This window comes from Bradysia coprophila (assembly GCF_014529535.1).
Source record: "Bradysia coprophila strain Holo2 chromosome X unlocalized genomic scaffold, BU_Bcop_v1 contig_20, whole genome shotgun sequence".
In the NCBI taxonomy this organism is placed as follows: domain Eukaryota; kingdom Metazoa; phylum Arthropoda; class Insecta; order Diptera; family Sciaridae; genus Bradysia; species Bradysia coprophila.
In genome coordinates this window covers 6,106,292-6,133,752 of record NW_023503307.1, presented here as the reverse complement: position 1 = coordinate 6,133,752, position 27,461 = coordinate 6,106,292, and the positions used below count along the sequence as shown (strand labels likewise).

Sequence of the window (27,461 nt, the reverse complement as noted above, 5' to 3'; positions counted from 1 at the left end):
AAGTTGGAAGGAAATCTGAACTTTTTAAGGGGTTTTTAGGAATTACAGTGAATTTGAAGATTTTGTTCGTAGGATTTTTAATTTCACTTTTTCGTAATTTATTGGAATTTAAATGAAAATGTTGGGATTAAGTGGTCCATATGTTTAATCAAGTTGTCGCAACCAGGATCTTGTAGGATATATGTTGTAAAACGAAGCTATCAAAAGTCTTGTTTAGTTTAGCAATTGTAAATATATTAATGAAATAAAAACTATAATTCTAGCATTCACAGTATGCAGTAAAATTTACAAAATTCTTATAAATTAACACAAAATAAAACACTCTCTACTGTACATTTTATACAATTTAAATGGAAACACTTTGAATAAATTAATTTCATTTTGGAGCGGTAACGATGCGCGACGTAAATTTAAAATCGAAATTTATTGTTATGTACGCAACTAGGGAGAGAATTGTTTTTTGACGAGTGGGGAAATTGTAGCCCGAGCCAATAGCAAGGACTACAAGTATCCAGACCAGACAAATATTTTCTTCCGTGTTGCGTAAACCAAAGGTTTCGAAAATGCTTTTACTCGCGATTTAGAAAGGCATAAAAAATATTTAATAAAAAAATTAAGTTGATGTGAAGGCTGCCGCCCTCGCTATCAATGACCACTTTGACTTCACATATTTTTTATTATTTTTTGTAATAAATTAAATTATTGGCTGGTTGGTTTATGTTTAATTGGATACTCTGGTATAGGTTTATCGTCTATAGTTTGACTTTGGTGCAATAGTTTCATGTTCTGATGACTTAGAAATACCTGAACTGGTTGAAATATCGACTGTTAAATCGGTTTGATAAGTATCGAGCCGTGGCACCTGTAAAAAGAAGAAGAAAAACGAATTGATTTCACACTCTCTTTTGGTGGTATTAAGTGTTTTTTCGACAGTGATGTTAGTATCACTCAATAACCAACTATTCACCTGATGAAAAGATATAGTTTGAACGAAGGGTTTGCGAAGTTTTGGAATCAACAATTCGAGTTATTGAAAATTCCTTCACAGGGAGAGAAAAGTGAAATTCGACAAGTTTTTTTTATTTGGGAGTAGTTGTGGTTTGTAAATGATTCCACACAAAATTTGTTCAGCAAATGAAAATTTAGATTTTTTATTATAGTACTTCATTCTTTCAAGCGCGTGCCTAACAAAAATTCAGAAAAAAAGGTAAATTCTCATGTTTAAAAAAGTTCTTGTGAAATCAATTACAGACCACATCAACCTGTTGAATTTTACTTTTCTCTCACTATACAACAATTGGGCTAAAAAAGTACTTTTCATCGAATAAGCACTTTCAGCGTAAAAAGAACTGCACAACCTTGGACGGCAAAGTGGAAAGTTTCGTGCTAGTTCTGGTAAATCCCTATTTCCTTTCTAATCTTATCCTTATAGTATTCCCAAACAAAACTGCATTAGTTTACGACGATTTTCCAACAGATTCTATCACTGAATATTTTTAAGAAAAATTACTAGGTCTTGTCCAGTTGTTACCTGTTACAACTAGCATCTTCTAAAGTTTTGGCCTCTAACGCATTCTGTGGATTCTGTGTCTTTTTGCAACTTTAGAAACGACTAGACTTGTCGGGCAAGTCATCTGCATAGAGATAATATGGTGGCTGGGATTCTGGATGATATATTTGGTTCTTAACCTTTCACTTCACAGACTATAGTCATATGTGTGGTTTTACTATCGAATCTATTACTTCATTTGGTCAAAATATTATCAAAAGATTGATTTCAAATCTTTTACTTCATTTGTTTGAGCGCATGTTTTTTTGCTATAATAAGACTGCATTAGTCAATGGTTGTCATTTATCACTGAAGTCGTTATATATAACAGGTTATAACCGTCCGTAAAAGGTTAAAGAAGTTTGATATTTTTTGAAATGTTTTCTTTGAAAGGAAGAAGTAGAAAAAGTAAATTTTAATCTTCATTGAAAATGGTGAGAACGTGCCGTCATTCACCTTATTATAAGAATGAAATAGTTTTGGCAAACAAAAGAAAACTCCTTTTCTTGTTCACGATATATAGAAAAAGGTATGTTAGAACAAATGAAATAAACGATTTTCTATCAGAATGATGAAAATGTTCCTCAGCAAAATTATAATTTTGGATTGTCGCTCAATGCTCATGTGTTTTTGCAACACATTTTATCAGACATAGCAAATTTTGTGTAATAAAGTTAGCAAACGAAACATAAAGGTTTTCTGCGTTGAAGCGTAACATTCGATGAATGAAAAAGTCATAGAAAGAGAAGAATTTTTGTTACAAAAAACAATATTTGCATTGATTTTACAGGTTAAATGGCATTTAATGTAATTGGCATAAAAAATCCAAACTTTAGAAAAGTTTAATCATGCGAAATATTTGTTTCGATTTAATGCGTGCAATCTCAAAGTAAATATATTTCAACAACAAAGAAACTGTTCAATTGTCAGTGTGTAATTAATTTCAAAATAAAATTTTTATTGTTCTATTGGTTTGAGTATACCCAGCTTGTTGCTTTAACGTTTTTTTAAATGTTGTCAACGTTCCAAAATTCCCTATTCAAAAAACTAGATTAGATTATTCATGTGCAAAGGCACATGCATTATACAGCAAAGGCTGTATAATATTCGCATCTTGCTTTATCACAAGGGTTTACTCAAGGTCAATGTAAAAAATTTGTGAAAAAATTCTCAAATTTTCCCGTATTTTTGTGAACTTATTCCCCAATATTAGGGAATGTTTGGTATGCCGTTTGCAGAACTTGTTAAATCATGTCTTTATAATGTCTTTACGCAAATATCTGTGCGGGTGTAATAGGTTCAGATTTCATTTATCACAACTAGGATTGCGGAAATATAAGAATGTAAGGAACAATTTAAGGGTAAAGAATTACATTCCACAAACTTCCACGTATTTCATACAGTTCAAGCCATCTTACTTTGTATCTATATATGCTTCAGCTAGGCTTTCCAGCTGATAGATATTCTCATACACGAGGAGGATGAAGAAGGTATGCTCATACACGTTTGATGGTGTCCATGGTTACATAAAACGATTGGAATGCACGCGTTAGTAATAAACTCGTAAAAACACTCAGTCTATTCTGTCAGCTGTTACATTTAGCTGCAGTAAATGTCGACACAAAATTCAATGTCGGACCTTGTATTAATGAATCGGTTAGAGCAGATATCTCAAAAATAATTTCTATTGATTGAAATTTTTGAATTTTTGGGTGAATTTTTCGACACTCAATCGTTAGGCGGTATGCTAGTTCATGGAAAAATTGAATTCGCGCTACGTTTCATCAGCCCTATTACCGTGCCAGAATACCAGCAGCAGTATGTTCTCCACAAAAGACAAGTTCCTAAAGTAATTTTAAAGATGCTACTGGAGAGTTTTCTTAAACAGAGAATGGACAGCGATATTTCGTAATGCTGTTCTATTGGGTAATTCATTTTGAAAATTCTAAAGAATGAATCATGAATCATCACTAGCAAATTGTCTCAGTACTTTCTATTGGTGTTTTCTTTTATTTCGAACGTGTCAATTTCAGACGAGGTACAGGCTCGTAACGTGCCTATATCCCTTTTCACCTAAATACTCTTCATTTCAAATTCATATTTTACAGACGGCTATGTCAATCAATTGTTATCGGCAGCGATGGCAAAAAGACCTCTGAATTCAATGATTTTGCATTATCCTCTTGAAAAGTTTGTAAATCGAAGTAACAGATTCGATGAAATGCTCGCAGTCCTGTTCGAGATCGTTAACACCTCTTAGTTCAACTGGTGATAGATTTTTAAGTAGAAGAGTTTCTAGTCGACAAATTCTAAAAGATGACCCTCGTCTACAATGGTGTTGGCATATTGTCGTAACCAATTCAACGTTTCCTTATGTTTTAATTTTTTTTAAATCGATGGTTAGCATTAATGGTTGGTTATCCAGCGCAATCAACTGTAAAAAACCAGTTCAATTGTCCTCTTAAATAACTTAAAAAAAATACCATTCCAGCATGCATAAACATAAATCAGTATAAATAATATCTAATTCATATCTCTACCGTTTGTTCCCTGGGACAATGTTTCCGGAGTTAAATATAATAAACATAAAACATTACACCCAACCAAATGAACGTACCAGACCAGACGTGAGCGCCGACTAATATGTAGCAGTAGTAGATCATCGATGTCATTTTTAAAAAAATCGATGTGCAGAGCCGATGATATGGTCAAAAGAGTCGGCTCAGAGGTGTACATTTTGTCCAAATTTGTTGATTTTTTTTTTCTTCTTTCGGGAATTTTGACTCTGTGTTCAAACCACCGCTGATAATTTGTATAATTTCGGCTAACCGCCACCAAATATTTTTCACATGGCTCTCACGTCTGATATGGACATATTATATACGTTTCGTGCAACATTGCAATTTTACAACACCAGGTCATTAATATGTTCTTATGTTTCATCGATAGACATTTATTTAATGAAAAATTTTATAACATTTAATTTTATGTCTATTGAAATTATGTTATTTTGTGTTGACGTATGTGTGTAGTTTCATTGATTAAAACCCATAAAAACAGACATAACTTAATTAAAATGTTTATTTTATATACAGGAGAATATATTTTATAAATAAAATATTTTTTTTGTTGATTTTCGTTTTTTTTCCAATTTTCAAATCATATTTTATATTACAAATTTGAAATATTTTAAAACTTTTATTCTTCAATTTACAATTATTAATCATTTATTCTGTGTTATACATTAATGTTAACAAACAAACAAAAAAAAAAGGAATTTACAATTTAAAAAAAAATTATATTAAGCTCTGGCATACATGCATTTTGCCATATGAAGGTATTTATTATAAGTATCATAACATTCACATGGTGAATATTTCCGTTACTGCATTCATTTGTTTATATACAAAACCAACTGCTTTTGTTATAAATTAATTTAAATGCTAATTTTGACTCTAGTTTTTCATTTTTATTTAGCACTTAAATCATGATGGTTAAGACTCTGTTTTTTTCCTTCGTGCGTTTCTTAATGCAAAAATTATTAATTTTTTTAGTAAATTTATCGCTTACTATGATCAGGTTGTCCACTGGGTGGAACAAATCCGAAACCAGATGCACCGACTATCACACCACTGCTTTCCATTGGTCCGTCTTGGGGTGGATCGGGGAAGACTACTGGTCCTATAAAACAAAATAAAAACAAAAACAAAATTATTAAATCGATCTGATAAGGAAGAATTTTCATAGAATAGAGGAGGTAAAATCTTAAAGAAAATCAACTCGGTGTACAATAATTTTTCGTGACAGCAGAGTTACTCGCTCTCCTAGCCATGAACTAAACTAAGTGTATGTCAAAATAAAGGCCTTACATTTTATATCAACACTTTTTCACGAACTATGTAAGGGAACTTAAGGGAATGTTTGCATGGATCTGCCGCTTAATTCATGTCGTAACTGCGCTGATAATTCAAAGGAGCGTTTAATCGTCCCATTTGTCATAAGGAATCGTTTAATTTAATTTGACAGCTCGTAAGTCCAGCATAAATTTAGAAAAAAAATATCTAACTAAAATCCGACAGAGGTCTGGTGTATCTATCGCAGTTTTGTTTCAAAATGTTACATGTGTTTATTTCATAAATTTTAAGCGATAATATGATTCCTCTGAGTGAATTGTAATCTTTGGTAGGAACTCAAAGGAGTTTAAGAAATAAATCGTGCATTTCCATTCTTCTCTGACCAAAATTTGTTTTATTCGGTGCAGTTTATCCTGAGGGAGACATTCAGGTCATCATTGGGTAAGGTTACAAAATGGAACAAGGAACGTTCCTTACTTGGACCTGCATCTCACTTTCGAGATCTATCAGTGAAATTAGTTTCCCTTTTTTCAAAGAATTAAATTTTTAGTGACTCATCAGACGATTCTCCGCTAAAATGAATGCTCAACAACGGGACTTGTTAAAGCAGCTCCCCCATAGAAATTGTATGGTGCTCTTTTAAACGGTTACGAAAATATGCTTCTAATCCAGCATTTACCATCAAACTGATAATTATATAATTGAGATGTCAAAACGATAATCAAAATTCATTAACTTTTCCAATTAACATAATTAATCTCGTTTTAATTTTATGCGACAAAAGCGCCTACGCTTAGCGTCACAAACTATGTGCGCTCGCTCGCTTATGCCAATATAAATATTCGCCAATATAATATACACAAATATGTAGATGCATATTATTAACTGACGGCGTTACTTTATTGGCTTGTCTCATGTCGTATTGTATATCTCTCCTCTGAGTATAAAATGTGTACATTATTTCACAATGTTCAATTTCAATTTAACACGTACTGATTAACAACCATATAGCCGAACATTTATGAACAACTGATGTGGAGAATATTTATATGAAATTAAATGCAACATTTGATTAAACGGAAAATGTATAACGAGAATTTATTTCATTCAAGTTGACCGTTAAACAGTTAGCACAAAACTTAAAAAAAAGACATTTAATATTAGACAAGTCCATGCGAGCCGATACGATTTTATAGTGCACCTTGTTGTTTACTTTAAATATAAAGTCTGTTGTTGCAATAAATTAATAAATTGTATCAACAATCCAAACAATCATAATTTGAATTCGCCACTTTAAAGCTTGATTGAAACACTGCGTGGTGTTGATAATTATAAAATTGTGTCGGGTGCTTGTGAAATACAAAAAAAGAGCTCAGACCCATGCTGCATTGTCTGTCCAATTTGGAACGAAAAAGTAATTATTGTTTTGTCGTTTCTAGAGATATCAAATTTATCTCGAATTGTTATATGTTTGGACTGGCTGACTATTACAAAATATATCAATTTTAAGTCAAAGTCACATTTCACATAGTTAACCTGAACCTAAACCTTTGGATTTGATTTGTTCTCATTAACCTTGCATTTACCATTCAATTATGAACGCCCTACCGAAGGTCGGTACAGAATCAAAACACCAAAAAAACACCAGCAACAACAACAACAAGTTAATTATGAAAAGAATGTGTAGATAAATGGAAACAATTTAGTTTGAAATCATCCATTCAATTAACTTACTTCACATTTCACAAACCTTGAATATATATATTCAAATCAACTCTTAACTTAACCTTAAAAGGTTCTCTCTCTCTCTATCTTTTTCATCACAATTTGAACAATTCATCAATTACATGTGCAAGGTAAAAGAACACATAGTGAATTCACATTCAAATCAACGTATTACTCACTGATATCGAACGGAATAAAATGTAACATTTACTCCACATTTCAGGGACTAGTTGACGGAGTTGACGGAATTCAATTATCAAAGAAGAACCTAGAGGCTAATTTCGAATTAACCGATTGCTGCATACGGTAGGGTTCTCTTTATTATGCTAACGTTAAAATTGCTTCAAAATTCTCTACAATTTATTTCCTAAAAAATGTATGCTCTGGCCTATTTATCGAGCCGTAAGTTTGGTTACGAAAAGGTTGCAACCTAAAATTTTCTGTTTGTCTTATCATGCGGAATAATATTTTGAATAAATTTAACGGAAAATATGTAAAACTTGAACTCTAAGGTCACTATCGTGTGTACGGTACATAAGCAAAATGTATTTGTAAATGTTCCGAGTATGGACACCGATAAATCAAGATATTTTTTTCTGTTTCTCTTTGATGGAATTATTGGTAAGATTAAATAAATATGAATGGATTTGCATTATGATAATTAGCTTGCGAACGGAGTTGATATTTGTTATGAGTGACTGAAATGTGTGTCGCGACTATCTCTCTCATTCTTTCTCTACGTTGAGATAAACGTTTGTAGAATTCTCCATTGCATGGCTCTGAATCTTAAATCGCTCATGATTAAGTCCTATTGGTCGTGTCTTCAGTAATTTGTACATCGTTTTTTAAGTGGCGACATCTCTTCATTGTCATAGCTGAATAAGCGGTCCAACATAAAATTACTGTTTTTTTTTCTCCATAATTTCCAAGTGGCGCCATTTTTTTCATAACTAAATACGCTTCAGTATAAAGGAAATAACACAACCGATCAATGAATATAAGGTATTTCAAATCAATCTGCTATCGACGACGACAAAAACGAATGACATGTTTTCACTACTGTTTCCATTATATACCGCAAACAACGAATGTTAAATAAATGAAGTAAAAGATTGCGCATCAAATACGCGACAAAATATCTTTTAACCAAGTGAAATAACAGATTAAAAGGAAATACGAATTTGTAAATTTTTAATTTGAATTTATTGACCACGCAATTGACGAAGAAAAAAACCACCGAGCATAAAACTCTCATTTTTTGTTTGAACGAATAATGTAACAAACAAAGCAAAAAAAAACAATTTAATGTCGTCAAGTATCCATGTCAATCCTCATTACAGAGGTAATTAAATCGATGCTATACGCCAGTTTATTTATTAAATCATTTCGTAACGAATTAATAATCTTCACACAGCGTGAAATATTGCAGCATAACATTAAATTTTGACGAGGAATCACACCGACAAATATTTATAACTTCTCACCGGCGGTTGTTGGTGTTTTTTTTTTCTTTCATTTCCACCAGTCAGTGAATGAAATGGAAAATACAAAAGACAAGGTGGAAGACTTTATAATTTAAAATGTATCAATTAACAATCCATATAATATAACCACAGCAAGTACATGCATTGTACAAAATTATTGCTTTATTAATTTGCATTTGACATAAATATCTAAACATGAAAGATTGTGCGTATACCAGCCAATGGAATATCAATTTCAAGTTAAAGAATGTTTTCAGATTTAAATTATATTGCACAGTCATTTGAATATCATCTGTACTACTGTGTGTTGTGCATACTGGTGTGGACTGTGGACATAGAACTTGACACAAATATATCACTTAGCCGATATTAGATATCGTTCTTGTCAGTGTGTAACACTGTACAGTTGTATAAAACGTATACTTATTGTGGGTTCTAATCAAGGGCAATTCGTTGATTCGGAAAATATTTGTCCTTAATTATCATTATGTCTAATGAGATACAACTGACACAGAAGTTTTACATTGAACTTTTTTATTTCTTCGGTTTTTTTAGTCTTCTTTTTGACACTCAACCTACACGCATTGCAGGGTTTCGTCAATTAAAGTAAAATCGAAGCGAACGCCGAGTGTATATCGAGATTGACGACCTATTCTTCCTAAAAAAAATCACCTCTTGGTGTTTCGGATGCGTTTCTTAGAATCCTCGAAAATCACATCCTCAATAATGCTGAGCATAGTTTTTTGTTATTTTTCTTTGTCAACATACCTCGATTTTGTCGTGGATCTCTTACATTTGTTGAGCCAACTCCCAGACCACCGCTGAATGCTGACGGTCCTCCGAAGTCTCCACTTAATGCGTTGTATCCACTGTATCCGAAATCACGTCCGAAACCGTTACCAAAGAATTGGCCCGATGCCAAAACAATACACATGCAGAGAGCAACGCATACGCTTAACTATAAATAAAAGACAAAAAAAGTCAATTTTAATTTAGATACCAAAGATGAGTGAGAAAAGAGTCTCAACTGTTTTTAGCAGGGCCTATTTTCGGAAAATTGATCTGCGAAAATTTGAAACATTTTCCAAAAATTTGCCAAAGCAAGCAAGTTTTGCCTTTTTAGGCGAACTAATTTTCCAAAATTAGTCCCTGGTTTTTACATCATAATTTTATTGCTATTGTCAAATTAGTGATATAATGAGGTAGACGCATTACTGCTACAATAAAGTTCGGTAATTCGATGAATATCATTATTTGATTGAAATGGGTGCTCTAAAACATGTAGTAATGTTTTAATTAAATCGAAAATTATAAAGCTAAATGGAGAACTTGGCATAAAGGTAGCCGGTGTATAAAAACACATCCTATAAGTGTCTGAAATGGAAATGATTTTTCAAATTAAATTTACTACGTGACTGCACTGCTTAAAAACCGTTTCGTGCCACACTATGTGTGTATATATCACACACATAAATTAAATCGAAACTAATAGTTTAGCTATCAAGCTGACAAATTTTTTATTGGTTTTATGTCCAAGTACCATTTTTTTCAACTCAAACCGTGATTTAGATGCCATTTCAGACACCTTTTAATACCACCTGTATTACACAATATTAATCATATTTTCATTCGTTGGTTTTTTTTCGTTGTTGTTGTTACATATTATGATCAATTTACTGCAATCGTATACACTTAATATATCCGTTCAAATGAAAATTGTTTTCATTTTTTTTATTATTAATTTTTGGCGTAAACTTTTTGTTTATTGACCGATAAACATCGCATTATTTAACGGTAGAATATATGGATTCTTGAACGAACTATGGATACATTGGCAGAGCCAGCTGCTGATGAAGCAATAAATCGAATGTATTCCTATAAAATTAAATTTTTCGAAAACATTTTTTATATGAGCGAATATTGTCCAACAACTAGGCGGACACAGTAAGCCCAACGACTTAATTATTATTGTTTTATTTGAAATAATAAACAAATCGAAAAGTCATTAACAGACACACATTGCTATTATATCGCTTTTTGCAAAACAACATATAAATCGCCATATAGCTAACGAAATTCGCCCTACATTTTTCCTACGAACATTTTTTGTTGTTGAAAAAAGCGAAACTATCAGACAATTTAATTACTTCATCACATGTGGATATTAAAACATAAAGAAGTTTACTGGATGCGTTGAATAATTGGATTTTATTACCGTAGTTATTCTACCAATGAGTAAATGAAATTGTGATGTAAATTATGTACAACCAGCGAGCACTTTACAAAAGAAAAGTAAAAGTTTTGAGAATTGAAATAATTTTTCGTTTTATGAAAAAAAACAAACAAAAACAATTTTTTGTTGGAAGGCCAATTGACTTTAATGTTAAAGTACTAATCGTGACGGTGGGCCTTAGAATTTTCTGATGAAGAAAATTGGAGTGTACCGTTACCATGTTCGTTCGGTTGGATGACTCGAACGACCAGAAGAAGTACAACAGACAACATTGCAGTTGAATATTTATTTGTTTTGAATTTATTTCGGACTATAATTATATTGTTCGGCTCATGTTTCTTGCGATAGCCGGGCAGTTCTTTAAGAAAAGTTTATTTCCTGTTCACATAAAATTTATTGATAATGTTGGCTAATTATTGGCTATAGAACGCTAGCGATAAATTAAAATTCGTAATACTGCCTATTCGTGTCCTCCATTTATTAATTTTTAAGTCTAACAGAAAAACTGCATCGTACTTTATTTGCTTCTATTATACACACACAGAGAGTTGTAACGATGATTGCGAAATCTTTTATTAGCACTCTTGCTTATACCTATAATTTCACATTAACTGAAATTATTAACTCAACACTGTGAACATTACATAAAGCACGTGTTTCAGTAGTATATATAAATACAGATAGCAGCCGCGCTGTATCTTATGTAGAAACAAAACTTTTAATATCCCAAGCAATGTAAACTAAAAAAAATAAAATCGAAAGTCAAGGATTTTTCAGAAGTTTTTTTTTTTAAATCATTAATTGGATATTTAATTGAGTCGTCGGTTACGATTGCATATTTATGAATGAAGACGGTTTTTATTCAATTAGAGTTCTTGAACAGAGTTTTTTTTCTCTCATTCGTTCATGTTGCATGCAAGAAAAATCATCAGTTTTCCAAAAGAGATAAAATGAATTTTTAATCATAGAAACTAATTAGCGATAATGAATGAACCGATTAATTAGTGTTGGTAAAATGGAATTATTATTTTTTTGATATTTTTTTTATCTCTCGCTTAATTGGCCAACTGAACTTGAAAAGTTGCACTTAGAATACAATGTTGGAGCCTTTTTTTATGTGTGCACAATTTTCGTTTAAGAAACTATTTATTACGCAAGGCCCCTAATCTGAATTCTAATGATAATCAACGAGGAAGTTTCAATTGTCTGCTAATTGTCTTGTGGAAGCAAATATTCCAATGGCTTAAACATTAAATGAACAAACAAAAGATTCGGAAAATGTAATTAATTCATGAACGAACTTGAAAAATGCTAAATCAAAACAGACTTTCCACGAAAAGTCTCAATAACTAATTGGAATTGAACTGACGCATTGTTCAGACTTTAAAAATACAACACATGAGAGAGAAAGAACCATTTTCGTTCAATTAAAACATTTTTTCATTACTCTGGGCGCTACTTAACGAATGCATAAATATTAAACGGTCGTTGAAACAGCTATTGACGAGGCGTGTGAATTGCTTACAGTTAAAAAGTATTAAGAAAAAAATAAATTCTAAGGTCAATTTAGCGATAAGTTTAAAAAATTATTTTTTTTTCATTGCATTCTACTTAGCCAAACGAAAGATTTAGACGACGTACCTCATTTCCATACTATTTTTTATTCGCGCGATTGAGTTTTTTTCCTCCGCAAAGTGGAACTAAGTCAAACTTTTTTTTTGTTTATTTTTCAAAGTCAATAACGAAAATACCGGCGCAAGAGCAGAAAAAAAACTACTTGTTCCGTATTTGAACAGTCATGATCAAAATGTTATGACTCAATGCAGTTAATTTGCTATTACCTCAAATAGTAAAACCGAAAACAAATGTAATCATTTCGTTTGTGTGTAGATGCAAACACGTTTACGGTTCGGAAAAAAATAACATCTTACTTCATCAATCAAAAATTTCACTTTCAATCTCATCAATTCATTGATTTAGATGTACTAATATTTAAGCAACCTGTTGTTATAATAGCACCGGCCCGCATCGTTTTACAAATTTTATGTTTTATGTGACTTTTTTCCGCTTCGAATGAAACGAGGGAAAACGTTTTATTTTTACTCCGGTCAACTTTAACATGTAGCACCTAACTGCGAATTGAGACATACATTACACATAACAAATAATTCAATTATTATCGGTATGAGTAAAAGTTGATATCGAGCAAAGTCTCTGAGGTCAACAATCGAGTGCAAAGTCCCATTTCATTTCCCTATAATTCACTAACATTGTTTTTTTGCCGAATTTTATTCAGAATCAATAATAAGACTAAACGAAGTGAACGCTAGTAGAGCGGCTTACTTTAATAAAAAAAAAACGAAGTGAGAGGTTACATAAGTTAACAGGTTCTGGAAAACGTTAGTGAATTATAACAAAAATGGAATTTTATGTAATCGTTTTTTGGTAAGACATTGTTCCGATAGCAAAAGAACCCGTATTAAAAAAATTGAAATGGGATACGTCCCGTTCCAGCCGTACCAGAAACAATAAGAAGAAATATCATGTCAATGGGCTATTTATAAGCACACATTGCATAATATTTTTCATTATAAAAATTCATTTTATGCGAGGCCTCTATGGATCAATGGATCATTCGTAAATGCAAATAATTTTTTGAATTCACGTTTACCAACGAACTGAAGATTATGTCCAATGATTATACCTATACCTTTCCTATTTGGATTAAATTCATTTTGAAAATTATTTAACAAAATGAAGATAAAAAAGTTTGATTAGCATAACAAGTTCGATGTGTTCATAAATCTTAATATTACAAGAATATTCAATGACAATAACGAAAATGGTTCGGTTGCTGCACTCTTTTTTAGAAGTGAATATTATAAACAGCACAGCACATAACATACACAAAAAAATTGCCGGAATGACAATTTATTTATATGGAAATTCGAAATAATGTCAAAGAGATGATTGCAAAATTTTCATTTGGTGTAGAATCTAGAGCAATTTTGTCGTGGAATTTAAATTGGATCGATAAATGCATCACCGCTAAATGTTTGATTTTTCTGTTCTGCGTTATATGGGTAATTTGATTGATGTGTTCACACTGCGATAATTGATATTGTTCTCAGGTAAATAGTGCGTGCATTGGAAAGAGTACATGAACAATAAATATGGAATGCGGCTGCAATTATTTCAGTCGGCTTTAATAATGCAAGTCATTTATAGCTTGGAAATTATTAGTCAGCTTTCCATCTATTTTCCACCGAGAGATGATTTAGTCAAAAGATGACTTAACTCAATACATTGTTAACACATAGTGAGCAAGAGTTCCCGACTTTGAAGGTGCTCTTTATCGTCTTTATCTGAGTACAGAAACTCCATTTTTAAAGGCTACGGACTGGACTACGATAGGCTAGTCTAAGTGAACTTTTAAATAAGAAATCATTCGTTAGAGCTACGAATCGTTAGACTTCGCTAGATTTCGATCATCCTGACATACAAGAAGGCACGTGCATAATGGGCTATCCATGAAAATACATGTGACTTCTTTGAAATTGCAGAAGCACCGGAGGAAAAATTGTTCACTCGAAGGATATTCTCTAGTTCAGACAATTCGTTGAAATGGCAAAAAAAAATTATAATTTGCGAATGGAACCTAAAGGATAATTATCGAAGCCGATTATTGAATCGGAAACTGCAATCTCAAATTCTCATATCAATATTCAACGTAAATTGATGCAAGTAATAAATTATTGAAAATTTAAACTCATAAATAATTTAAATAAATCGAGTCGAATATATCGATATGTTGAACTTGAAACTGGATTACAAATTTAAAAAAAAAAGTTTACAAAAAATTTAAATAAAACGTTAAACAATAAAAAAATTGCGAAAATTATTTAAAAACTTGATTTTGAATGTTTTGTTATTATAATTTTGATTTAAATCGATTTTTTTTTGAAAACATTTTTTTGGTGTGAAATAAAATTGCAAAATTTGAAGAAAACTTGTGCTGTAGTTGACCTCCAGCCAATTAATTTATTTTATTTTTGGCTAACCGATACTTATCTTCTCATAGTTCAAAAGCAAACAATTCTTTGGAATAAGTATTCCCTTTTAAGGGCAATCGTTCGGTACGTTAGCGAGCAATTTTTCGTGCTTTCATTTTTATTTGTATGACAAGTCCAGTATAATTTTTAGGAAATTAAAGTAACACCTGCTTTATATGAAAACTAACCCGTACATCGAACAAACGATATTAAAAGGGCGCTACTCAATGAAGACTGTAAGCATTGGTGAAGTTACGGGGACTGTCATTTTATTAGAGAAGCGGGAAGCACACCACTTCAAATGATTTTACATATAAACAAAATTCCTGACATCACCACGAAAACTTTGAAATTATTGTGTAAAAATCCATCGTATTAAGCTAATACGAACAGATACTAAGCTTTGATATTATCGTCAAGTGTGTTGTGTAACAGCTTTCCTGTTCGACAAGGACAACTAGATGGGTAAATATATTCTTATGTACTAGAAATGCATGTTGAAACACATAAAGTAATAGATCCTGTTTCAAAATCAATTGACATATTTTGTATTGTAAGAAGTAATAGATTCAGTAATTATATCAATGATATGTTTTCCGTCTATGAACGGTTAGTGCCCGAAGTTACTCGAGAAGACAATATGGTTCAAACTTTACATTTTTCAGCTAGATTAAAGGCACAGTCTTAGATCTAGTTAGACGACAGAAATAAATGAGAAAATGAGCCATTTCTGGCACGTCTAATTTGTATTGAATGAGTCTCTGAATACATTAGAATAAATTCACTTTTGAGGTTCATTCAGACTGTGACACTGATTAAAAATATCTTACTGTTGGATGTAGTTACTGACAATATTACAAATTGATTGTGGGTCAGGAAATATCACGACGAAGGGTTCAGGAAACCCCTTCAATTACTTGGCAATTGATTTTTTTATCGAAAAATTTGAATAAATTTTTTCATTCCACTGTCTGTCCATAAACATACAATCTGTACGTCAGACATTAATCCATTCCAATATATTTATTCCTTCACGCTTGTAGGACACATTTGAAACAGAAACCGAACCATTTAATTATTCAATCAACCGCATTTTCAGCAATTGTTTGCAATTGCATTTCAAAACAACGAAAACTGAGCATAGAAAATGCACTTTAGCAGCAAAAAAATTGAAACTTTTTCCCTTTCAACATATAGAGCATTAGACACCAACGAGCATTTTATTTTATTGCTTTTCGATTTATTTTTAATTTTCATTTTTTCGCTATAAAATTTAAACTTACGAAATTCATTTTTGTTGATTTGGTTTTGATTTTCGTCGTTTATATACAAGAAAAACACTAATTATATTCCTTGGAGGGATGTGGTTGAGGTAATTTTTAATCCTTAATTGAATTCGCCGGTGGTGAATTTAGATTTCTATCTAAATACTGATATCACAGACACTGTTAACTGTTATACGGTCTCAGACGAGAACAAACGACCAAACTAAATTTATTTTTTATGAAAAAATAAAATAAAATACGAGAAACGCAAAAATTAACGATAATATGCGATTTGTTCAGACAGTAAACACTTAATGGCTTGCAATGGTTTTGGTTGGTGGATTTTATATGAAAATACACTCTCTCTTTCGAATGAAAACAATTTTATTGTGAATAAGCGCTCAAAAGCTCAAATGCAAACAGAAATAATTTTTTTTCTATCTGAGTTTCCGAACAGATAAAAAGTATAGTAGCCGTGAGAGGTAAGAATTCGTGTTGTTTTTTCTTCAATTCTTTTTTTATTTTACCGTTTTTCTTGATATTAAAAGACTCTCTGTTTCTCTTTAAACAAATCTTTAGTTTTGTCTATTTAACGAAGTAAAAAAAATCATTCGACCTTCAAGGTCTTTTCGCTTGTATATTTTTGTTGCTACTCGTTTTTTTGTGTGTGTAGAATTATACTTTGAGACTGATCGGTAATGATTTACCGTGACGGATCAAAAAAAAATAAATAAATAGGAAGAGCCCAACATAAAAAATTTGTTGTTGTTGATTTTATGTCTTCGCGCAGATGATGTTCACTTTAAAATATTTAAATTCAATTGTGAATTCTCATCAAAACGAAAAAATTAATCAATTAAATGCAAAACTTAAACGCGTTGCATCACACTGGGTTATAGCCGCATCACATAACATAAGCGCACATAATGAAGCTATGAGGGCAAATTTAATTAGTGACATCCGCTGTGCCACCGACACATACATTGTATCGAACATTCGGAGCGTTGTGTTCTTGAAAAATTATTGAAATTTTCTTTCAAGAAAATAATTGCATTTTATGCAAAAGAATTTCGTATGAAGTTTATAATGCAATTTAGGAGAGAAATTTGATTTGGTTTTGTTTTTATTAAATTACGTTTGAGTATTTCCGTTACGTTTCGTTGCTGGTTTTTTTTAGATTTGGATATAAAAAGAAAATGTAAAAAAAAACTATGCGTAAGGGTACTGTATAATGGCATAGTTTTGGGCATAGTGACATAGTTACGGATAATTTTTGTTATAAATGAGATTGTAGGGAAGTCCACGTAAAGCTAAGTAATTTTGTCATACAACAAGGAGAGTTTACTGTCACTGGGAAAATGTTGACTCATGGCTTTTTAATAAAACGAGCGGGATCTCGTGATCTATTAAATTCCTGAGAACAATCTCAATTGAAGTAAAATTGGTGAATTTTTTAAATTTATTATTATACTTTAGTAAACCGACACAGCTACAATCATCGTCATCATCATTATCAAAGCAGTCAAATATTAAATATTAATCCAATTCAGCCATCCAAATTCACAATTTACAATTTAATTCACACAAAACGAAAATTTCGCTTTCTAGCTTCGTCATTCTCTATACATCTAAGTTGCGTCAATTCCGAGTCAAAATCATGTCTAAATCAAATTCAAAAAATCTTTCAAATTCAATTAACCTATTCCTATTATCACAATCTAGCTGTCTCCAATTCAACATCTTTCCACTATATCACAGTCCTTTTTCTTATTCCACTTACCGTCATCTCCCGTTTCATAGTTCTATGAGGTTATCGGATAACCGATCTGGCAGTTTGAAAACTTCTTGTTTTAAGCTCATAAAAATGGAAACGTCGGATCGACAACTGGCGCTGCACAATTGAATGCTATGCACGTATAGTTGAGTGGAGAGTTCCATCCATGATCCGTTTTCTGATGTTTCAGTCTAATAAAACCTGAATTTCTCGGTTGACAATCTTCACTCTTCAGTATTCAGGTTCAGTTGATTTCCTAGGTAGGGTGTGTACAAACTACAAACTTCCAGAGATAATTTGGTGCATCCACAGTACCGCCTTCTTCGGTTTAGTGAGAGTTCTTGGTATCGCTTTGTCTTTGTTTAGGATGATGACGGCCTGGTTCTGTGTACTCTCAATTCGTTCTTTGTGACCTGTTGCAGACGACGACCCAAAGTCTATTACATGCTTTTGAGCTTAAAGTCAATTTATTTTTCTTTGAGAGGGTTTTAATTTAATAAGCTTCTTTCGACCCTAGAGGAAACAAAAGCATGTAATAACAATCTTAAAACTAAAAGAAATTCCCAGTAAAATGCGTGACTATTCTACTAACAACTTAAACTCACAATTGTCATACGTCCTTGATATAACTAATGTAAAGTGGGTAAGGTTCTAATAAAATTAAGAGTAAAAGTAATGATTATGAACTTGCACTATAAAAACAGTAATCAGAAATTAATAAAATAATAATTGTGGAATTGTCGTCGGAAATAAATACACTCTTAAGGCCTGCACTTGTATTTCAGATGGCAAAAAGCCTCCAAATTTTGATACATGCATGTGTGTACAATTGCAACGGTTTTAACTCACACCAAGAAAACATAACTCGTGCTCTTGCCTCAACGAAATAAATTCAGAACCTCGTCTGGTTGCATCAGCCTCAGAATATTTTCTAATACAATGCTAGGATCAGTGCTATGCTACCTCCTGTTCCGTGAAGAACTTCAATATGAAAAATTTAAGCCGAAAAACCTTTTTTTATGATTTCAATGGATTTTCTTCAATTGTAAAATTTCTCACAGTTTATGTGGCGCTAGTTGTAATTGAAGTACTTCTGTCCATAAATTCACCGTATTCGTAGCTACGAAGAGTTGTGAGCCTTCACAAAATCACAACATTCAGATTCAGCTACAAATTATACTTTTTCAGATGGAAATCGAACCGCTTTAATAGAATGTTAAAAGAAGGGAATGTTATTTCATCCTCTTCATCAACAAATTTTCACCAAATACACTCGTATACTACTTGTTTCAGTATTTTATCATGTCATTCCATCTTCGATTGAATGGTTAGTAGATTTAAACATTTTGTGGAAAGAGCTCCACCTCATTTAAGGATACTTATTCTTCAAATTTGTAAAGTGTATTAGTGTTCCATTTCTAGGAATGTTAAGAAATTATTTTGAAATGAATTTTATGTTGGATTCATTAACGTAAAATATCTTTTAATTGATTGAGAATATTCTCATTTAATTTATGCTAAATCGATCGATTTTAATAAAATTTTGAATATATAAATAAATTGAAACTCAATTACGTAAAATAACGTAAAGTACCTGCATAAAATATGTTCCAAGAAAATCTTACTTCCGACAGTTTTATTAGTATTTGGTTATTGAATTGTAGTGCACATGGGCGAAATTTTCATCTATTTTAAATAAAAGCAAGGTTTGTCACTGCTGTTATATTTTTGCTACTAGTTAACACATATTTCAAGAAATGTAGTTCAATGTCGTCTATGTTCCTGCTTACTGTAGTAGAAGTATAATTCTAATTGAGCCTAGAAATAATTTTTAGAGGAAAACGGAAAATTATTTTAACGAAAATTAGAACCTATGCAATGTCGAATCTGGTACTTCTCTTGGTTTAACAATCTTGAACAGACTGATGCAAGAAGTCATTTGTAATAGTTTGCTATTCCTTTGATTGATTGGAAAGATATTATTTCATAAATTAAATGTAATTTTGTTTTCTGTACAGTTCTTTCTGTGGAAAATGTTGCAGTTTGAGGTATTATTTCAGTTCGAAAATTGCTTTGAACCGTAATAGTATTGTCCGAGCTTGTACAAAATATTGCTCACGGTCTTCTAGTGGCTTGAATTGCACCATAAAATGTCCAGCCAGTGGTCTCTGATGATAATAAAATGGGTGTAGGGTATTCTCAACAAACGAAATAAAAGACTTTGTAGCAAACACTTGGCGATATAAACAGAAGAACAGAGACCTATACGTTTGTTTTCAACAACCGGTCAAAAGCTGTCTTACCCAGAGTCCGTTCGCTCTTCAGAGAAAGGTCGAAAACACAATTTTGCATTGATGGGATCAACAATTATGCCGCGTTTTTCATTGTTTAGTCTGTGGTGAATATCGAATTTCAATGGCAAACGCAGTATGATTGTCGATCCCATATCAACGCAAAATTGCTTGTGTATTTTCTGCCTAAATGTTACCATTTCTGTGCGTGTTCTCTAATAAAAAACGGGTAAGAAAATGCGTTTGTATCGTGTCAATATCTCGGTCAATATATTCTTCGTTTGAATAAATATATTTGTACCAGACGTTACACATTTCGCTCTGTATGTACCGATCGAATGTCTCGATTCTGATAAGCGTTTTATACAATAAAATTGGTTCATGAGAGCTAATATAAAATTGCATATTATAACCTCATGTGAACATTGCATTGCACATTTCAATATTTCGTTTTTGCAATATCCATTCATAGGATGCATAAAGCATTAACGCTGATTATACTCGATCATAATACTTACAACAAAAATAAATACTCTCGTGTAAAGTTTAAAACAACGACAAATATGTTTTAAATCAATTTTAATGTATTTCTAATTTAAATTTGATGTTACGAAAATGTGGGGCGAAGATAAGTGCGGTTGTTGAGGTATATGTCTTAAAAGAGAACTCTCATGTACCGTTTATAACATGAGAAAATGTTAATGTTGCTTAAGTGCGTTTAGTAGCAAAACAATGAATGATTTACGAGATGGTTAAGACAGAAAATTGAAGGACAATACAATAATTTCTGTGATATGTGATTTCCAGGAAATCGTTTATTTCGCTATATAATTTGCAATTTTTTGATGATTATTGTTTTTGTAATTAATTTAATTATTTCAGTTATTACTTTTTCAGTTTAGATGTTGCTAATTAGAATTTCTACACGGCGCGCGTACGTATTACTTGCCCAGTGGCGCCCTTTGCGTTAGGTGTACACAGAGAGAAGTATCATAATTTTTTAATTTTTATCATACAATTTGTATATATGTAGTGAAATTGTACTAGACTCGAGACCAGACACTTATGTAATAGTACATTACTATTCCAGTGAAGTAATTTGATATGTCGTATCCAGATGAGTAAAAGTATCCGAGGGCTTCAGCCCGAGGTACACAGAGAAAAATCCTGGATTAGATTTAAATCTTTTTCGGATTACATATAGGACCAAATTTATTTTTGGATTGAAATCTAATTTTTCGAAAGATTACTTGCATTTAATCTTTCGAAAATAATCTGTCGACGGATTAGATCGAAATCTTCCTAGAGATTCCAATTTTTTTTATTTTGAAATTAAAAATTTTTTTCCAACATTTATTTGAATATTGAGTCAGATTTATTTGTTTTATTTATTCTGAAATTGGAAATTTATTTATTTAGTTGAAATTAAATGTTTTTTTTTTCACTTACTTTGATCAGGATTCAAACTCGTTCACCTCGGTAACTCCGTATCTCCCGTCCTGTACTTTACCACTGAGCTATTGGGTTCTTAATCTTAGCAAGATTCTTTTTCGAACCGTTGTTGCGGAGATTCTACTCTTTCAAAGATTAAAAAATAATCTTCTGAACGAAACCTTTGTACCAACTGAGGTAACCATCATAGTAAACGAGTTCAAATCCTAATCGAAGGCAACATTTTTTTTTTCATTTTTCCAATTATTTAATAAACGGTTATCATACTTCATAAATCTGTATGAGCATAGATAAGGAAGTTGAGCCTGGCAAAACTATTGAAAAGTGCCATAAGCGTATGGAAAATATTATAATAAAACGGTATTTTGCACCCATATTTAATTGTACCATTGATTAAGAAGTATAACAGACCAATTTGCATGAAAGAATTATTTACTTTTTCAACGATTTTCTTAACTCGGAAATCAATATCCTTTAAGTAAAGCAAAAAAAAAAATCTCAAACATTTGTGTACTGTGGTTTTTACTTTTGAATCGCTATCAGGTGACTAAAAATTACACATGGCAGTAGCTTCTAATCATAAACTCTAGATACCATAACAACGAACTTTAAACAAAAACAAAACATTTTCGTGGGAAATTCTTTACTTTTCATTGCTACTATCAATTTTAGCCATTTTAACCATTTTAACCCGAAACGCAATCTATCGAAAGATTTAATTTTTGTAATCTTTGAAAAAAGATTGAAAATAAATCTTTCGAAATATTTAAAATATTCGTAATCTTTCTGTAGATTAAACATTTAATCCGACTTTTTTCTCTGTGTACTTTTACTCAACGTGATACGAGATAGCAATTTATTTCACGTGTAAAGTATATCGTTTTACTTTACGAGCGAGGGAAAAGGTTTTCACTAGTGAGGGAATAGCCACATTACCTCACTAGCAAAGTAAAATTACTTTGATTGGCATGATTGGTAAAGAAAGAATTCAATGGTTGTACGTTTCTCCGTATAAGTTCAGTTTAGGCTTTATAGCGTCAGAGTCAGAATCATATGTCAAACTTCTACTATCGTCGGCAACAACAAAAAACCGTGGGCTCTAACAAGTTTTCACTTACATGATAACAAATAAAGTAAAAGACTTTCTGCTTCTTAACTGCACTTAACTGCAAGATTTATTTATAAATATTCATCTCTTTGACCTGTGAAGGATCGATGTCGTACAAAGATCGTTAGACATAAAAGAACTACTGCAACTTTCCCAATTAGTCAAATTCTTCCAATATGAAAATCGGAATTTATTAAGAAAAGTTTCTTTTGTTCTTTTTCCAGAGCTTTTCTTAAGGAATTTCATTGGGTTTCAAATACAGTGAACGTCAGTAACTAAGACATTAATTTGCTTCAGCTGTTTTTCAGCGGATTCATTTATACAAACAAACATGGGTTTATTGCAATTATGTGTATAGACATAAAACCGTACAAAGACGTTTTCTTTGCATGAGTGCAACTGAAAGACAGCTGAAGCAAATTTATGTTTAAATTTCACTGACGCTGACTGCATAAATCACTAAAAGTTTTCTGCAAATATCTATCGAAAGAGACGTTGAGCAGATCCATCCGTATAGCACGACCTAATTTTAGAAAAACGAAATTCTACGTTCCTTTCCACTCTTTTCTATAGAAATTTTTTGAAATTCTCGGAATGGTCTTCTGAATACATATCGGACGCCTCTGTTTTTATATGTAATTTTCATTTAAAGTGTACCGTTTAGAACACACATTCGAATAAAATGTTTAAAATTGTAACGGTTGACACATTGCTTTAATTTCTTTTTATATAAATAATTGATAAAAATAACAACTAATTGTTACTACGATAAAACCGTGAGTCAATTTTCCTTGCATTACATTGTCGTTTTGTTTTTAACTCATAAAGAATTTTAATTGGTCTTTAAGCACTGTTAAGCACGTCATAACTTTTTTCAAACGTATCTGGACTATTGTTTCGAATGTATAGTTCTTCTCTATTGATTCTAAATTAACGTAACAACATTATGATCGAGCTGATGGCCACGGAAAATGGCCAACAAACTTGCATGACAAAATCAGTTCTCACGTTTTTGAAAATTTGACTGAAGCAAGAACAGGTTCTCAATGATGTTTAATCAACTATTGTTGATTGAATAGTTTCAGTTAATTTTTATGAAGATCATGACGGTAAACTCCGAAAAGATAATTTTGTGTAATCTTTTTGAAAATTTCAAGTCAGTAGTTGATCAACCGTTTGTAAATCCGGCTAATAATTTCTTGCAAATATCAATGATTTTCAAGTCATATCGTGCATTCAATGATTCAACGTTTCAATCAATGGAAACTCTTAATGTTACAGTTCCCAGACTGTACATCAAGTTCTCGTCTATTTGGGTGACTTTCGCTGTAAGACATGCCGTGAAATTGATAGTGGAATTTATCGTTCCCCTACGTTTCGGTAAATCTCGATGCTTCCCCTCATATGTCAATAATCTGCTGTTATTTGCATCAGTCGCAATACTAACTTCAGCATGTAAATTTTAATAAATATTATGCACGTATGACAAAGCGGTCGAGGCTTGCCGAGACGGCTTGTCATACGTGCATATTCTTTTTTATCGCATAAGCGAAAACGAGACAACAAGATATGCGAATGACACTTTGACAATTTACAGAAGTATAATGTTTGTTTATATATCCTAGGTGAATAATTTTTTCGGGGAATCACACCGTGTATGCGATAAAATCTTTTACGTCATTCGGAATAAAAGTCACTTTTCGACATCGCCTTGGATCAACGAAACACGACTACAAAATAAGAAACACTTTACAACCCTAGGGCTTTCGACTCAGCAGTAATGTACCAATAAAAATCCATCACATCACTGTATGACCTGTATATATGACTATATCAACCCCAAATTCTGGTACAATCGACTGTCTACCAACTATAAGCTATACACTTTCATATGGCCAACGGTATTGTATGTTACCATTCGTTTTTACTTGAATTCAATTTTTGCACCTATTATTTAACCGTCGTTTTCAAGCTGGGGTCATACAATTGGACCAGAATTTTCTGTCCATAAGTAGTCACGAATGTCTTCTCTACTACGTCCATTAACCATTGGAATCATTCAACAAAACACCGTCTATATGTTATATACCTACCCTATAACTCTATACTTAACTAAATATAAAAACGATTCTTGATTCGACTGTATCCAATTGAAATTCGGTTTGAACCCAACCGTACTATATTGCCATTGAAATCCTAATTTTCTAAATCATTTTCGACCTAACCTTTTCCATTAATCGTTTGTCACAATACAGAGGGCACAATGGAGCACTGACAATAATTGTTCATTCAATTTAAATTAGCATATCATTTGCATTATTAATTGAAATTTCGTGTAAATTATTATAATGATTGGTTGCATGCACACGGTTCATCATTCACTTCCGCACTTCCTTCCTTAAAAACGGCAATTTATAACTGAAATGCTCGAAAAAAAAAATTAATTTTATTTGTCTTCTTAGCATATCTTATCACATCATATACCCACCACGGCTATAGATATAGATTCCAGTATTTAATATAAATAAATTCAAGATCAAAAAACCAAGTTCAATATTTTATAATCAACTTTCAATTTCCTAAAGCACATAATATGTTTGTATATACACACAACTTACTCAGAATAACACACGATATTCATTACCTACAACATTTTTTTTCTACAGAAAAAAAACTCGCAATGTTGCTTTACGATATAAAGAAAAGCAAAAAAAAAAATCAACAACTCGACTGCTTGTTTTGGGGTCAATTAAGCGACACTTTACACAAGTTTGACCAATGTAAAACCTATGTAATGACCAATGATTATGACCAAATGTCCTGCGGGCACATTGTTCTTTAACAGAGTTCATTCAATATACAATGTTAGCACTACATATCCACAAGAATTAAAAGAATTTCTTTAACACAAAAGTACCAGTAAAAAAAAATCGCACAAAAATTCTGTTTTTGTGGCATTTCAAATCAGATGTTTAGCTTGATTTTCGTATCACGATCAACTCTGCAAATTTAACTGCAGAGCGAGAGACAAGTTCTAGGTCGGTCAAGACGGTGTGTGTGTGTTTTTTTTATCCATTTCAACTTCGGAAGTAAATTTTTTTTCGCTGATTTACTAAACGGTAAAATTTTTGCACAAGGTCATACATTCTGGTAATCGATACCTTAAGTTTATAAATAGTTTTATAATTGGTCTCGTTGACTGTTTTAATGACGAGGGAGAGACGTTTAATGTTAGATGATGATGAATAATGCTGCTTAAGTGATCGCTATGTTTTTTCGCATATTTTTTTTTTTGTTTTTTTTTTGTTTAATGTTTAATGTAGGTATGGGATCAGTGTAGACGTTTAAATTAAACAATTTTTTTTTTTGCAAGTTGTTGAGGTGATATTCATGTTTAAAAAAAAACTTTTGTTTTAAGAGTGAGGCGAAAAACTAGCGATGACATTGCATTTCAAAATCATGTGGTTTGTGAAAATGAACTGTGGTTGAATAGCCGATACTAAGGTCAAACTCGGCAGAGCATTGGATGAAACATAGACTTATTGCTAATTGTAGTTAATTTATTCTTTCAGTGATTTGGGAACTGAATGTATACACATCGTATATATGTGTTGCTAATTACCAGAGAGGTCTATGCCAATTCACTGAAAATATAATTTTCATTGAGTAGTAGCAATGCACATTAATGGGTTATGAGTCAAAATTGATCTTATTGCTGGTTATTATGGTCCGTATCATTATTATTATTTAATGTGGGCATTTATTCAGAGTTATCTGAAGGTTTTTTGCTTTGATTATATTGGAACACATATAGAGGTGTATGAATGATAAAACACAAAACAGATAATGGGGAGACTGCGCTTAAAGCAAAACCTTAAGTCAATGCGCTTTTAAAGTGTTTAAGTATTGTTTCCACTCAACAAAAAGTACTCCGTGTGAGAGCAATGATAGAGCAAGCTCTCAAGTAAACAAAGAAAAAATTCAAAAAATTCAGTTTTGTCTCTCAACGGCGTACTTTTTTGGTAAGTGGAAATCAAGCATTAGAATCCACTATCTGTCATCGACAACTGTAAAATCGACAAAATTAATAAATCGACTTAGGTTTCTAGTCTCTCTTCATTATAACGATTTGGAGGATTACGAGGAAGGTTTGTGTACCTTTGATGAATTTGTAACTCTCTTGGATTGATAACTATGTAGAAGTTGAAACGATTATCGGATTGCAACAGGCAGCCAACTCGTCGCCGTTTCAATGAAGCAACTACCGCCACTTAATAATGATTAAAAGTAAAAGGAGGAATCGTTTCTTCAATGTGATACATTGAAAGTCGTCAACTCGTATTAATTTTGGTCGTACCATTATTCTGTTGGTTCACATAACCGCAGCGATTGCAATTTTACGGATATAAATCAAGTTTTCAAGTAAAGGAAGTTAATTTTGACCGTCACACACGTGTTCCGACGATACCGACAATTTAGTCAATTCGGTTATCTGAGAAGATAGTGCTGACTGAAAATGAAAATTTCAGAGATTGAACGAAATTTTGTCAAAGCGCAGTTATAAGCACAAATTATTACATCAGATTCGCTAGTAAGAATTTTGTTGATATTTCGTAAATGGGAGATGACGCATTAACGAAATGTTCTGGTATAGTATGAATTAATGGACCCCTT

General features: G+C 32.0%; 1 protein-coding gene across 1 annotated transcript; it reads right to left on the bottom strand.

The window, feature by feature from the left end:
* Positions 1-212: 212 nt before the first annotated feature.
* LOC119068558 lies at positions 213-16,486 on the bottom strand. The gene is made up of 4 exons (XM_037172184.1): positions 16,181-16,486; positions 9,381-9,570; positions 5,120-5,230; positions 213-862 (listed from the first exon to the last, which is right to left on the bottom strand). Exons 1-4 carry the CDS (start codon positions 16,187-16,189, stop codon positions 795-797), a joined length of 378 nt encoding a protein of 125 aa, XP_037028079.1. The 5' UTR covers positions 16,190-16,486; the 3' UTR covers positions 213-794.
* Positions 16,487-27,461: the final 10,975 nt, after the last annotated feature.